General features: G+C 37.5%; 1 protein-coding gene across 10 annotated transcripts in view; it reads left to right on the top strand.

The window, feature by feature from the left end:
• The window catches only part of ARMC8 (armadillo repeat containing 8), a 77,220-nt gene that overhangs the window by 11,624 nt on the left and 51,368 nt on the right, over positions 1 to 14,228 (top strand). For 5 of the 10 annotated variants that reach the window (XR_008578299.1, XM_054835612.1, XM_054835610.1 and 2 more), the window contains one exon: positions 8,493 to 8,564. The exons of 3 other annotated variants lie outside the window; for them this stretch is intronic. Coding sequence is in view for 6 of the 7 variants with exons in the window: in XM_054835610.1 (XP_054691585.1) it covers positions 8,493 to 8,564 (72 nt within the window). In the remaining variant the exon portion in view is untranslated. Of the gene's footprint in view, positions 1 to 48; positions 198 to 8,492; positions 8,565 to 14,228 lie in introns of all 10 variants that reach the window. 2 more of the 10 variants (XM_054835615.1, XM_054835613.1) reach the window with 1 other exon arrangement.

Here is a 14,228-nt window from a genome sequence, read left to right as displayed (position 1 = left end):
TGAGAGAGAATTGATGATTAATGAATCTGTTTCACTGCTGCCTTTCAGAAGGGCATGAAGCCACTTTTCTCTGGAACCCCTCTCTTGCCGCCAACCTCAGAGTAGCGATACTGTTGCTGTGATGATTTCAGGCTGTGATTAGGATGAGAGGAGAAATGACGTCTATCAGACTAGCTGATGTAGCTGGAGAAAATCAAGTGAGTATTGGTCACAAAATTGGTCTTGAGGTCTGAGTTAGAAGTGGCAAACTTCAGGCTGAGCACAGTTGAATACTTTGAGGTCATTCAGTTTTTAACTTTATTAATCTGTTAGACAAATGGAGAGGAGAGGTGGTTGCCTCTAATGGGGGGAAAAATGTAGCAGGTGGTGGAGGGACAAATAGTCATTATGCCCTTTTTGGATGTCTGTGGGGTGTTATTAAGACTGAGCTAGAGGTTGGGCCCGAAGGATGTGTGCCACAAAATCAGCAATGCTACCCAGTTTGTAATTCTTAATATTTGGATTTTGATTTTTTTGATTCTAAGCTGCCAGTTCAAATTGATCAGAATAGCATTAAAAAAATTCAATTTACTTACTTTCCAAAACAAGCTCGTTGTCAGTTTGCAATATGGAACTGTGTTCTTTTAGGCCAGCTCCCTGTAAAAGGTTTCTAGTAACATTCAAAGGACAGAACTCTATTTACTAATTAATTTGTCTGCCAGATGATTAAAATTATTTCAGTATGTCTGCTGTATCGCTAGTGCTAAACTGATAAATTCAATGTGTTGAGATTTTTTTATTTTTATTTTTTCTTTGGGAAGAGGAAAGTAACAGGAGGGCTAGCTGGTAAAATTACTTGCTAAAACATACTTCAAACATGCTTTGTCTGAAATGCCCAGTGACTCCCTCATCCATAGAATGAGAGAGTTTATTTGAATACATGTAAATTATGGAGTTTCAGTCCAAGTGAGCATTACTAATACCTATTTGAAAAAGGAAATTCAGGTATGACTAAAGCATATGGAGGCTAGTGCATCATCGCACCTGATAGCTATGTGGAGATAAAAATCTGAGACTATACTTTCATGTTGGGAAGACTTTAGATTATCATCTAATGGGCAGTAACTACGTCAAATAAAGAGCTTTTGGTGATCCTTCAGTGATTGCTGGCTGAAGCTGAAGTGAACAGTGCGCCGTACAATATTATGAGCTCACATCTGGGATCAGCTAAGCAGGTGCTGGAAAGCCATTTTAAGGTATTTTCCTGTACTGAATGAAACTTAAGAGTTCTTGTGTGAATGACTTGTGGTGGACAAAATTCTTTCAATGATGAGTGGTGGGCTTAAAGTGGGACAATGGACAAAAATAATTGTAAATCAAGAGACAGTGAATGAAAAATAGTGCTAGAAAAATGGAGTGCTATGAGATGCCTCTTTGCTTAATGAAATTTCATTTAATTTTTGCTTTGACTGTGGGATATACTGCTGTATGCTGAAGGCAGTAGTCTATCCTGGGAGGGGGAATATCTTTTGGGGAGATAGTGACATTAAAAAAAAAAAAAAGTAACATAGTTATATTTGGTTTGGGCCATTCATCTGAAGCAACTACAATGAAGGCTGTTCTTTTCATGTGGTTTGGCTGTTTTGGAATAGCTGTAAAAAAGTATTTTGCTGATCTGGTTGCTCCGTCACAGAGCAGGAGATCTCTCAGTTCCCAAGAGTTCTGCTGAACTGCAGCTGTTTCCCCCACACCTCTCTTTGGATAATTCATTGCTGTTATGACCTAGTTTATTTAAATAGCAGAGATTGATGCTGAAATTGAAATGCTGATAATACAGAGCTCTACCTATGGTTTGTGTGGTTTGGGGTTGGTTGGTTGGGTTTTTTTAGTTTAAAAAATTTACATAATAAAAGCTAGCTAAACTCCCATTCTCCACTGACGTTCAGTGTTTGAAATTTGAACTACATCATTCTTAAGGTTGAGTAGGCAATTTTTCTATTTATTAGTGATCTCATACAACTTGTAGTACAATTTCCAGAGTCGGTGCAAAAGGATGAGGCAATAAAACAGGCTTGAGAGAGAGGTGAGAGAAGCAGCATCTCCCATTTTGTCAGTCAACCTAGAGATTTGAAAGAAACTTGAGTTGAAACTGCAGCAAAAGACATGGAGAGCTTAAGTTGTTAAGCTTGATAAGGAAGGCTAGCATGTGAATTGACTGACATAAGCTTTTATATGGAAGTAAAGATTTGATATGAGAGGTTTCTTCAGTCTGTCTGTCACACACATATGTAGCAAGATAAGTACTGGAAACTGGGATAGATTCAGGGTAGGAATAAGGTATAAATATTTCTGACTACAGGTATGGATCATTGAAACAGCTTGCCTTTCTATTTGGTAGACTTTCCTTGGCAAGAAAACTTATGACAAGGTAAGTTGCTTCTCCAAAGAGGGTACTTCAGATAGGAGTTCAAGAGGTTTCTGTGGCATCGTGATATGGAAAAGTTGGATTAAACGATCACTTTTAGCATTATGTATGTTACATTCTACTGTTCTGCACTGCTGTAACCATAGCCATATGCTATTTTTCTACAGCACTTTGATTTTATGCAGTGTCTGAAATTACAGAACTAAGCTGGGGAGCAACCATGGATTTAGGGTTTCCTTGTTTAAATGTTGAGTTTTAGTTTACACTGTATGTTAAGTGTGTTACAGTTTCTAAGTGTTAAAACTCAGACAAGTTGAGTAACAGTGTCTCTATGTGCTACTTTGTTGTTTCCTGTAAAATCATCTTTTTTTTTTTGCATCAACTGATTTTTTTGAATGGAATTAGAAAGTTTGAAAGTTTTCTTCCCAACCTGATGATTAACCTTAAAAATAAGCTGATTTATTATTTCTGTGGTTTGCTTGAATTGGCAGGAATTTTTAACATTTTATTCACTTGGTTGGACAAGTTAGTAATCATGTTAGTACAAACATGCTCCCTGCTAAAGGGGTAGAAAACAACTCGCTTGTTGAGTAATTAATAGATGTTCAAGCCGTAGTAGTGTCCTCCTTAGAAATTAATTCTCTCAAAATAATGATGGACATATTTTAACATGCAAATTTTGCCATTAATTCCTGTTGTTGATTGTTTTGCATCTGTCCATAAAAATGGGAGAATGGGAGGAAGGGAGAAGGAAGACAGGCAAAAGCTATAGAAAGCATATTGTCAAAAATAGCTTCTGACTCAAGTCCAGCCAGGCCAGGTACCATTTGTTTATGTGATACTGAAGCTAGAAACTCTCCTGAAGTTGGAGCAGACGGTTTTTATTTGAGCTATGTCCTTGTATCAGCTACCAGTACCTCAGCTTTTTAGATACTTGCATTTTGAGTTTTTGAAAACCTTTTCAGAATGATGCTTTGCGTCATTCTATTGTTCATAATTTTGATCAGCCTCTGGTAGATAAATCTTCTGGTCTGACAAGGCATTGTTTTGGATGCTTCCTCTGTGTGCGTAATTGTCTCAGAATCTCTTGTAACTATTTGATACTAAAAGTGAAAGCATTGACTTGAAGTGTCTAGGACTGTTTTTCCTTCTGTGATTGTTCTTCTCAGGTTTGATATCCTTCTCTGTCTAGGAACCTCTTAAATATGGCTACCTACTCTATTTTCTGAAGACGTAAAATGAGAAAATATCATGCAGGCTGTTTATTTCCTCCTCTTCTGTGTAGTTCCTATTGCTGCTTCCTCATCAAGTCACTCTAGCTTGTTTAAAGATCTTTTATGTTGCTTTGCTAGAAGGTGACATGGGAAAGCTCCAGGGCTTCCTATCAGAACTTTAAAATTCCTTATGTTTGTGCTTGATTTAAAAATGTAGGTAAAACCAAATTCTCACTGAGGAGTCCATGTATCCATGTTGCTTTCTCCTGATCTCTTTTGCAGAAAAGGTGCAGCATCAGGGCTTGCTGGGAATGCTTTAGAGGTCTGTTCTTCCTCAGCTGGGAAGTTAGCTCGCACCAGTTCAGAGAACTGCACACTAACTACTGGACGCTTCTGGTGGTTTTGTGGGAGGAATCCCAAACTTAGAATCAACTTCATGAAGATGTTGAACTTCAGTAATTTCTGCTTAGGACAAAATTCAGCACCTTAAGTTGCTTCTACAATAATAATTTACATTGACATTTCATAACATTAATTTTTATTGACTAGGAATCATTAAAACTTACAAGCCATATTTTACTCACAAATTGTTATATTTAATATTGCTTCTTGCTTATCTGAAGAGGGCTATATCTGTTGCCTTTAAACAATTACACATTAAGCATCAGAATAAAAACAAATTAACTTCATACACAGTTGGCAGATTAGTTCTTGTAACTCTTGTTGAGCTGCACTTGGATGGAAATTAGATTTTTGTGTGTGTTTAATGTACTCCCAAAATATTTTATTTTAAACACTCATACTGTGCTAATACACTTTCAAAACTAGCATGCATTGCATTTTATTTGTAGCTAATTATTGAACTGATTGCTTCTGGATTGCTATGTTCTGAAAGATCATTAGAGCTGATAAACCTACCTGATAATTTTTTTTCTCCTTTTCTAGGAAGAAAACAAGTCTTTCTGCTTTTCCACTTTCTAGTTAAATAACTTAAAACTGAGTGGTCACAGGATTGAACTTATGAAACTATTTTCTTATTTCTTTAAGAAGCAATAAGAGACAGAAAAAGTAGTGTTTCCAAGTGCCTAGGATGTCTGCCGTATTTTACTGTTGGCAGCCTATGTTATCCTGCTTGAAAGTTTTATCACATAAGTTACTTTATTACATTATAGTAAACATAGGCATAAATATCAACTATCAGATTTTTAAATCTATGTATTAAAATCATTGTAATTCAGGTTATTTTGTTAAATGATATGCAGTTTAAATTCAAACTAAATTAAAAGATTTAATACACAGGATATTAAAAAAACCCACAACCCTAAAACACAACCAACCTCAAATGCATCTTAAGACCTTTGTTATATGAAAGCTTCATGGTTTGTCTTTTGGCTCTACAGAAAGGTTCCTTTACGAGCCTGAGAAATGAAGTGGTACTGGAATGTACTCGGTACATGTGTAAGATCTGCATTTTTCTTCCGAAGCTGCTCATGCTGTGCTGTTGCCTGGCAGTAGGGATGATAACCTACGAGAGCTTGGAGCTGATTGTTGGAAAGCTTGTGTATCTCCCTCTTCTGGATCATGGCCTTCTCACAGATTAGGCCTAGGATCACCAGAGACTAGTTGTTCTTCTGAAGTTCTCATCTCCTTCTAATTGTGTTTTGGTGTTTCCTTCTTCCTCATTTCAAGGACTCCTTTTCGCAGTAGGAAATGGGAGCAGTGTGTGTGACGTTTGGAAATAAAGTGGGTATCCAGTTTTGGCCTACAAATTTCTGAGGTTTCTTTGTTACGTCTCGTAGAAGATAGTGATTTTTACTGCTTTTTCTCCTTGGATGACTCTCATGTCATCTTGGATCTGAAATCAGTCAAGCTCAAACTTGTTAGAGATGATGTTTTCAAATAAGGGAGTTGCCCCCAGTTTTTCCAAGGTTCACGATTCACCAAGGACTGGGTAGACTAGGACAGCACATGGTACTACTGTACTTCTTAAGGAGATTAACTTCCTGATCAGGAAAATCTCCATAAAATGTAATGTGGAATCACATAATTATTTTTCATAGTAAATGAAAAAAAGGTCTACTATTATTCAACATTGGATTATGGCATTTTAAGGATATTCTTGGTTTCCATATCCACCTGTTTCCTGTTTATTGAACAGGTTCATTTCTGTAGGTGGCAAAATTGAAGAGATAAGTGTGGCATGGAACTTGGGATAATGCACACAAACATGGTGATCTTTGAGTCTGATCTCTGGCAGTTTTTGGTCACCTTACTAATTTGAAGGTATTTTACTTGCTTGCAGGTTGAAGTGGTCGAATGTACATGTGTTGGATTTGACAGAAATCTCAAGCTTGTGATGTATTTCTTGTTTATCTGCCATGACCTTTCTGAGGAACTTTATGAACTAGGATGGAGAAACTCATCTGAATCATTTACAGATCAGGACTGTGACATCACTAAACCTCTCAATTTGAGTGTTATAGAACTTGATCATGTTCCTGCCACTTCCGAAAGGGTCTCTAAATTAAATTCTAACAGGCAGTACTTAGTATATATTAAATGGTTATAAGGTCAGCAAGCCATTCTATTGTGGAGTTGGTGCAGGAGTCACAAAAGTTTTTGATGGTGTGTTGTTTTGGTTTTGTTGTTTTTTTTTTTTTAAACACAAAATAACGTGTAAAATCACCTGAGCAGAGCATTAAAATGTCACCAAAATCTGTTTGTTAATTCTTCAGAGTGCTTGGGAAGTGCCTTCTCTTTAGGTTCTCAAGATGACTTCAGATACGTGATATGATGCAGCCTTTCTGATGACTCTGAGAGCTGGTGCCTAAGGATAACAGGGAGCAGTAGCCTTTTTAGAAGTCCTAGAGTGGCCTGAGCAATTTAGTACCTGAACCTAGCACATCTGTTGTTACAGTTTCCATTCCTTTGAGACATCTGATCATTGCTTCTGCCACTGTTTTGGACTGACTCTTAAAAACCTTTAAACATGACCGGGGTACTTTCACATCAAGCATTCAGCATAGAAACCACTGAAGTACTGTTTCTGAGTTTAGTGAAATCTTCAAGTCTATTCCTTAAATTTTCTTGGGCTTCCAGCTTAGCCTGTCTTCTGATCTTACTCTTTCTCTTCCACCTCCTGTCTTGTGGTGTATAGTTACCAAACTTATGGGAGATATAACAGAAAGGTCCAACTCTTTCTGCTGATACTCAGCTGTGTAAAACTGTGTGCTGGGTAGGCAGATTCCTGTTAAGTAATGGCTCAGTTGACAAGTCAGATGGCTTCCTGATCCTGCCTGTGTTGAGATACAGAACAGCAGTTCAGTGTTCAGCTGCTTTTAATGCTGCTCCCTCATTGGAGCTCCAAGATCACTAGCCAAACTTGAGAAATTAGACAGTCTCCATTTGCTTAAAATTCCTCAAGTGCTCTTCTGTGGCCAGGTAACTGTATGCAACAGGAGAGTGAGTCACATGGAGAAATACTTCAGGAAGAACAGGCAATTACTTTTTGCTAATTGAGGTTTATAGACATTCTGTTTGTGCCAGTCCAGGTATTGCCTGCCTTGGCTGAGAAGGTTTTTGGTCTTGTGTGGTTTTTTTTTTTTTTTTTAATAACTCTAATGAAGTGAATTTAACACTTGGGACACCTGCTTATTGCAGTGGAATTTGCATATTTAGTAGGTACGTAAGGACTGTGTACTGTTCTTGCAGGCCAGGGTGGATCTTAAAGAACAGGACTACTCTCAATCTCTTTACGTTTGCAGATAGCAGGTGAAAGTGATCCAGCGGCAAGAAAATATGCTAACTTAAAGCAACCACTAAAGCTCCTAAATTATTTGAATGAATTACGGGCACAGTTAGCCAGTGATTAATTTATCAATTTTGCAACTACTAATCAACCTAGTTTTGGTTTTTTGTTGATAAAGAATTATTTGAATTTGGACTGGTTTTGTTCTCTGCTCTTATAAAGGTCCCTAAAACTAGAAAGTTTCCTAGGAATGGGTCATCTTGATTTTCTGAAACTGATCATAAGTTGCTAGCTTGCTTTCAAATTCTCTGGATGTTCACATATGTTCATATCTTAAAGGTGGTGATGGTTTTTAGGATACAGTAGCAATTTTCTGAACAATAAGGTATCAAATCATATATTTTCATAGGACTTCTTAGTGTTTGCAGCCAGGGTCCTCTTTCCAAAATGCTTCCCTTGTTCCTTTACCATAGTACGAATGCCTTTAATGTATTTAATCTTGCAGTAACTCTCAGATAGGAAAATGCTTTTGTTTCCGCTTTATTCCTGGGATTTTGACATACAGATGTTTAGGTGTTCTGCTGAAATTCATAAAAGGAAGCCTGTGGTGAAGAGGAGAGTGAAAGCCTGGTCTCTGGAGACTGGTGATAGTTCCTTATTCCTTTTTTGTTTGTTTGTTTTGTTTTCTTTTTTGTTTCCCCAGCTTGTCTTTTCCTGCACCGGGTTGAATATTCAGTTAATACTTTAAATTACCAACATTTGATTTCCGAACCAATAGTGTGTGTTTGTTTTTTTTCTTTTAGAAGTCTAGTGAATATATGGGCACAAAGAACCAGTATATCTAGTTTTCCTCAATAATGAGACTTCATGTCTGGCGTGCGTGTGAGATAGTTCGGGTTTTTCCTTGCTTGCATCAGCTGGGATGTAACGGAATCCCAGAGCTTTGGGGTATTTATCTGTGGGCTGTAGAAGCTGTGCCCTGAAGCACTACTCAGTCCTGTAGGCGCAGTGTGGACATGTGGAAGACTGCTTGATAAGCCTTCATGGAAATAGTAAATTCTATAGATTGAGCCCTCAGTACCTCAGCATAATTTACCAGGGTTTGTTTTTCTTTCTGGATTTACAGAGATATGAAAAATGCTGTAATTGGAAACAACAAACAAAAAGCCAACTTGATTGTTTTGGGAGCAGTTCCAAGGTATGTCCTTTGCTACTCTCCTTTTCACTGATTCACAACAGGTCTGGAATAATGATCCTTAGATCACAGGCACTTTTTTATTTTAACTATGTAGTTGACTGCATACTTTAATGTAACTGAGAGACACTTGAAATATCTGTTAAACTCATGTATTATGGACCAGGCTGATGAGTAATGCTTTTAATTTAGAATTTCATAGAATTCTCTAAAGTAGTCTTGGTGATTTTTAATAAACTTTATCAGCTCAGGAATGAAATCTTAATTTCTGACATTGATGATATTAATGATGGATGAAAGTGGTTGTATCTTAAGCCAATTGCCTGGTGAGTTCACAAGTGAAAATGTGTAAGGTTATGTTAAAAATATAATTTAAAAATATTAAAAAAAATCTGAGATAACTTGCTTGTCTTCTCCACCTGCTTCAGAGGATTAAAAAATTATTGATCATACTTTATTGCTGAATTACTGCTTCAGCTGATGTTAACATTTTCTGGATCCTGATTCCACTAGTACAAATTTAACAGGTAACTTAAGCTACTGGATTGCTCACTGCAGCTTTCATTTCACTTCTCCTCCAGCTTTCTTTCAGCCAGAATTTGCAGCAATGGAGAAGGAAAACATTGAGCACTGCATTACTTGTGCTAGCAGTGTGAGACCCACCTATGATCCTTTTCCATTTAAATGGCAACTAGGTCCCAAACCGTCCTGCTTGAGAGAGCTGCTTCTGGCTTGTCAAAAAATGTGTTTTATTTGCAGGGAATATCTTCTCATTTACAGATTGAATTTGTGTCAAGGCTAGTCCTTTAAATTCTCTAGGATGAGCTGTGGGGAAACCCCCTCTACAATACCTGCTGAATTATCTTCCATTTTGACCAAATATAAACAGGTGAAGAGAAGACTTCACATGAGATGAAAAGATCGAAGTGGACAGTTGTTGAAGACTATGCAAAGTTTAAGGAATTTTTTCAGCAACAGGCCCTAAGGGATTCTTGCGACTACTGTTGATTCTTGTGGTTCCCATTTCAAAAGCGACAAGATCTCCAACTTGCAAATTTAGAATCTACCTGTTCTTAAATTTTGTAGGACTTCGTGTTCCTTCAGTTACCCTGCTCTCTGCTGTTACCTGTTCTCTGCCATTAATGAAAATACAATTATTTTTTTTTTCCTGTTGTTAATGCCTTCTGGCTGTCCAAGTAAATTTTATGGTTAACCTATAACTGCAAATAAATGACTGGGTTTGGAAAATCTTAAAAGGTAAACTATCATGCTTGTCCTCACAAGTTGTCCTCAAATGACAGGAAATCTAATGTCAAACCTTTTCAGACTGCAGGTACAGATGAAGGTAAATTGGCTGGGTTATTGTGGGAAAAGACAATTCTCACTGGCTAAAACTTAAGTGGCATCATCTACCCCCAAGTGCCTTTCTGAAGACTTTAGAATGTCCTCAAGGTGTTACAGACAGACTTTAATAGATCATAGATCATTTGGATTAGAGAACTCCTTCTGTTGTCCTCTCTAATGAAGTGGTGGGAATTCATTGGCTTTTTTGACATGCCTTCTAGTTTGTGAAATTGTTGTTGAAGCTGTTAGAACCTTTGGAATTCCAATCTGCAAAGTCAAACCTCTCCCTCAATAAGAATAGGAGTAAGCAAGCTACCATTCTTTGTTTTAAGTCTCCTCTGCAAAGTTGAGAACAGTTTTATTTTCACACATTTAGATTGCAGTTTCCCAAGGGACGTTGATTCTTTTCTGTAATGGCATGAGGATTGTTAGAATGCTGCTGCTGCTGCTTTGTCCTAGGGTTCAACTTCTTGTTTACTCATTTCTTACTTCTCTCTTCTTCCCCAAGTATTCTTCCAGCAAGCTTTCAGAAGAGACCCGAAGAACCCTTTCAGAATTCTGTCACTTAGTGGAAAAAAAACCCACCCCAGTATGTTTAGATATTAGAACAGGCTCATAGGAGGTTTGGAAACAAGTTTAGAAAGTATATTTTTTTAAATTGGGCCAAATACTACTGGTAGGTATGAAGTAACCCTATTATTTTAAAATACTAGACTGGTACTTGGTTGGAAAGAAATGAAAAGTCCTTTGAAGATGTCCATACAGGAAGAAAATACTGTGACAGAATGGCTGAATTGCTGTCATTTCTAGGCAGTGGCCTCCTGAGTCCATGAGCTGACTGCTTAGTGGTGTCATCTTTAGAAAGGGAGATATATCTATAATGTAAATGAATTTGTTTTGTCCCTTTGAAGTTTGGTCTGACCTATGGTCACTTCTTGACCACTTGTTCTGAAGGGAGTGCTAAGAAAAACAAAGTTGATTGAAGGAAGCTTGCAGAATTGTCATGTCTGGACTTAAGAACTAAGAAGTGTTGAGAACTATACAAATGCGTACACAAACATGGTCCTAGATGTTAAGAATATAAATGTAGCCAGCCTGTATGTGGATTTTGTTTCTTAAGAAACGATTTTTTATATCTCTTCCTCTCTACAGAATGAGAGTCAGTCCATTACATTCTATGTATTCTGTGATTCTCATGAAATGCTGGCCTCCTCGGGCATCTTTGGCAGGACTGCAGCAGTTTTACTTTTTGAAACTGTTAATTTTAGTAGCAGTGCCAGAAAATAAAATTTCTAAAGTTCAGGGGGGGAAAAGGTATTTTAATGCTGTAATACCAAGTTCTTTCAGTGGCAGACCAACTTCACACAGAAAGTCAGCCTTGCCTAAAAATGGCTTACTACTATTACTGGCCTTCAATTTTCTAGTTTTTTTTCCTTATACCCAACATAAGTGCTAGCAGAGAATGAGGAACTCTGTAGTAATTATTGGTGTGCTCCTTCACTTGACAGTGTTATAAGAACAAATACTGCAACTCGTGTGCCTATCAACATGTCAGACACGTCTTCTGAGTCCAAGTTCAGTATTTAAAGCTTTTTGTCAGTTGCTCTTACCTCCTAAATATCAGGAAAAAGATTGAGTCATCAGTTCAGATGTTCTTTTCTAAGTCATCTTGATAGGACTTCTGGCTCCCAATCCTCTGAGTTGTAATCAAAGCCCCTTTCTGGTGGAGTTTGTAATAGAGGATAGAAATAACGCTTGTTTACTGTAGAGTCCAGGCTGACAATCGTATTGTCATCGTATTCATTGCCACTTAATAACACCTAAGGCATAGGCGAACTAAAGACTCTCATTAAAGCAGTTACCAGGGCCACCCAGATATCTTGCCGTTCTTTGACATAACATCAGAAGCTAAGTAGTCTTTCCCTCCCCACTCCTTGGTACCTTGAGGCCTCCTTTATATGCTTTCCCACAAACTCCGCATCTACATTTTAAAGCCACTGAATTAGTGAATAGGTTTGGTTCTGTTGTAGGCAAAAGTTACTGCTCTTAAGCTCTTTCTGAATTCTGCAGTAAACAGTCTAAAGCCTCTGGCTTACAAAGATGGGATTGGAAAAGAAAAACATTCAATGAAATGAACATGTAAGTTCTCGATAACTCTGTTTTGCAAGTCTGTGGACCACTTTCTGGTACCCTGAAAGATACGACATCCAGTGGGTTGTAATCTGATCAACAGTGAGGCCTTTCAAGCCTATGATATATTTCCTCTCTTTCTCTTCCTCTTCCTTCATCTGGTGGATGGCAGAGCGTAGCGAAGGAAATGTTAAATTCCAGTCATCAGAGCATAGCTTTGTCTTCCTCTATGTTGTGGTTACCTGGTAAAGCTCTGACCTGTGCCATTTTGTCAAAAATGTTAGCTGAATCAAGTTGTTGCTTATGTAATCGTTATTGGGAGTTTAATATTTAAAGTCTAATCCACTTCAGAGCTAGTCTCTTATTAAGAGCTTCAGTTATTCCTTTGCTCTAAAATGAATGCAGAGGTATTTTTAAAACAAATCTTAAACCTAACCATCCAAGACCTTTAACAAAAACACTAAATTGTTCTGGTCGCTTACCAAAAATGACTTTTGAATTTCCAGCTGATTGTTCTTCAAAGTCTTAAGGCATGAAGTCAGGTGTTTGGAGCTGTATACATGGTAGTGTACCTCTTCCCAAAGCTAAAGGCCTATCTCTAGGTAGGTGCACCTCAAAGAACTTTATACAGCTAATTTTTACCTTTCCCTAAGTAATTTATTAGAAATCCTGTTTAACTGTTGGGGGTTTTTGGTTTTTAATTTCTTTGTAGCACATTTTAAATGACATGTAGACAGCTGATGAACTCTATCTGTTCCATCATTTGAAATTTGAGTTCTATGAAGCATACTGTTAGGTTGTCCGTGGAAGTGAAAAGTAGTAAAAATTTGGGGTTTTAACTTGTTTTTAGGGCCATGAAAACACCAACCTGCACACCCATGAAATTTTGTGTTTCAATTTGTTGTTAAATATAATCAGATTCCTTTGGGCAGTGTTCTTTTAGAGTTTGCCAGAAAAATAAGACTGCTGCTTTGATAACTGTGTAACCTACTAATAAAATGAGAAGATATCTCCATTAACTGGAAGGTTCTGTTACATCCCAAAGTCTGTCAGCAAAGGAAAAGGATTTTATACGGGCTAGCATCTACATTAAACACCAGAAAAGTATCTGTAAAGAAGATTTTGTGTGCAGTATTGGCTGGCAAATACTGGCAAAAATAAAACTGATGTACTGATAAATAAGTAGAGGAATTAACATATCTGTGATAGTGTTTGAAATGTTTGAGTGTGTGTTCCTTTTGTTTTGAGATTTAAAAAGAAAACTTTGGCAGGATGGTTTTGCATAGCTCACCAGTATCCTGATCAATTCTCTGTTTAAATGCATGGTATTACAAATTTGTAGCTGACCCATGTTGTTGATAGTTAATCCTGCATAGAACTTAGCAGAAGAGCACCCCTACATATTGAATAATACTAGGATGCTGACTGTTGTGAGAGCAGTTACAGGACTGCAGGGTGAAAAAACCACCCTGTTGCTTTCAAATTTTCTTGGACTTACTCAGATAAATGTCAGATAAAGTTCTCAGCTAAACAATTAATTTACTGTTTAAGTAGAAAAGCGACTAACTCCTTATGTTTGGGTATTTAGGAATAAAGAAGTTTGTGCATGTAGCAGGTATGACTTTAACACCAAGAAAGTATGTCTGTTAGTTTGTGCCCTGGGAGGCTTGGCCTCATGGCTAGAATATTGAGCAACCCTCTCTAGCTGATCCTGCTTTGAGCAGCAGGTTGGACTAGATGACCTCCAGAGGTCCCTTCCAACATCATCTATTCTGTGATTCTGCAGTCTGATTTAATGAAGAACTGCCTTTATATGTCTAGTTTTTCCTTGGGGTTATTCTTGAATTCAGGCACTCACTCTAGAAGTTCTTTAATTAGTGTCTTTTATAATGGTACTCCTAAAGGGCTGGCCATACTTGACAGAACCATCTCCTGTACAGACAGGATGTATTAGCACTTGCCTGAGTACTCAGCTCTAAATCCATCATTAGCTAGTATAAGGAAACACTCCCTTATAAGTAAGGGTATGTTTCATTGAAAGTCTTAATTTATAACTTTATGTGCTGAAATTAAGCATGAAAGTTGTATTTGTGCAAATACAGGTTGTGCTTCATGCACACGGTCATGCCAGTCTCCAATTACTGGCTGGTTAGGATTAGATATAGCAGTATTGAACCCAGTGCTATCCCAAAA

The sequence above is a fragment of the Grus americana genome, chromosome 9, assembly GCF_028858705.1.
Source record: "Grus americana isolate bGruAme1 chromosome 9, bGruAme1.mat, whole genome shotgun sequence".
NCBI classification, from domain to species: domain Eukaryota; kingdom Metazoa; phylum Chordata; class Aves; order Gruiformes; family Gruidae; genus Grus; species Grus americana.
This window is presented reverse-complemented; position numbering and strand designations above follow the sequence as displayed.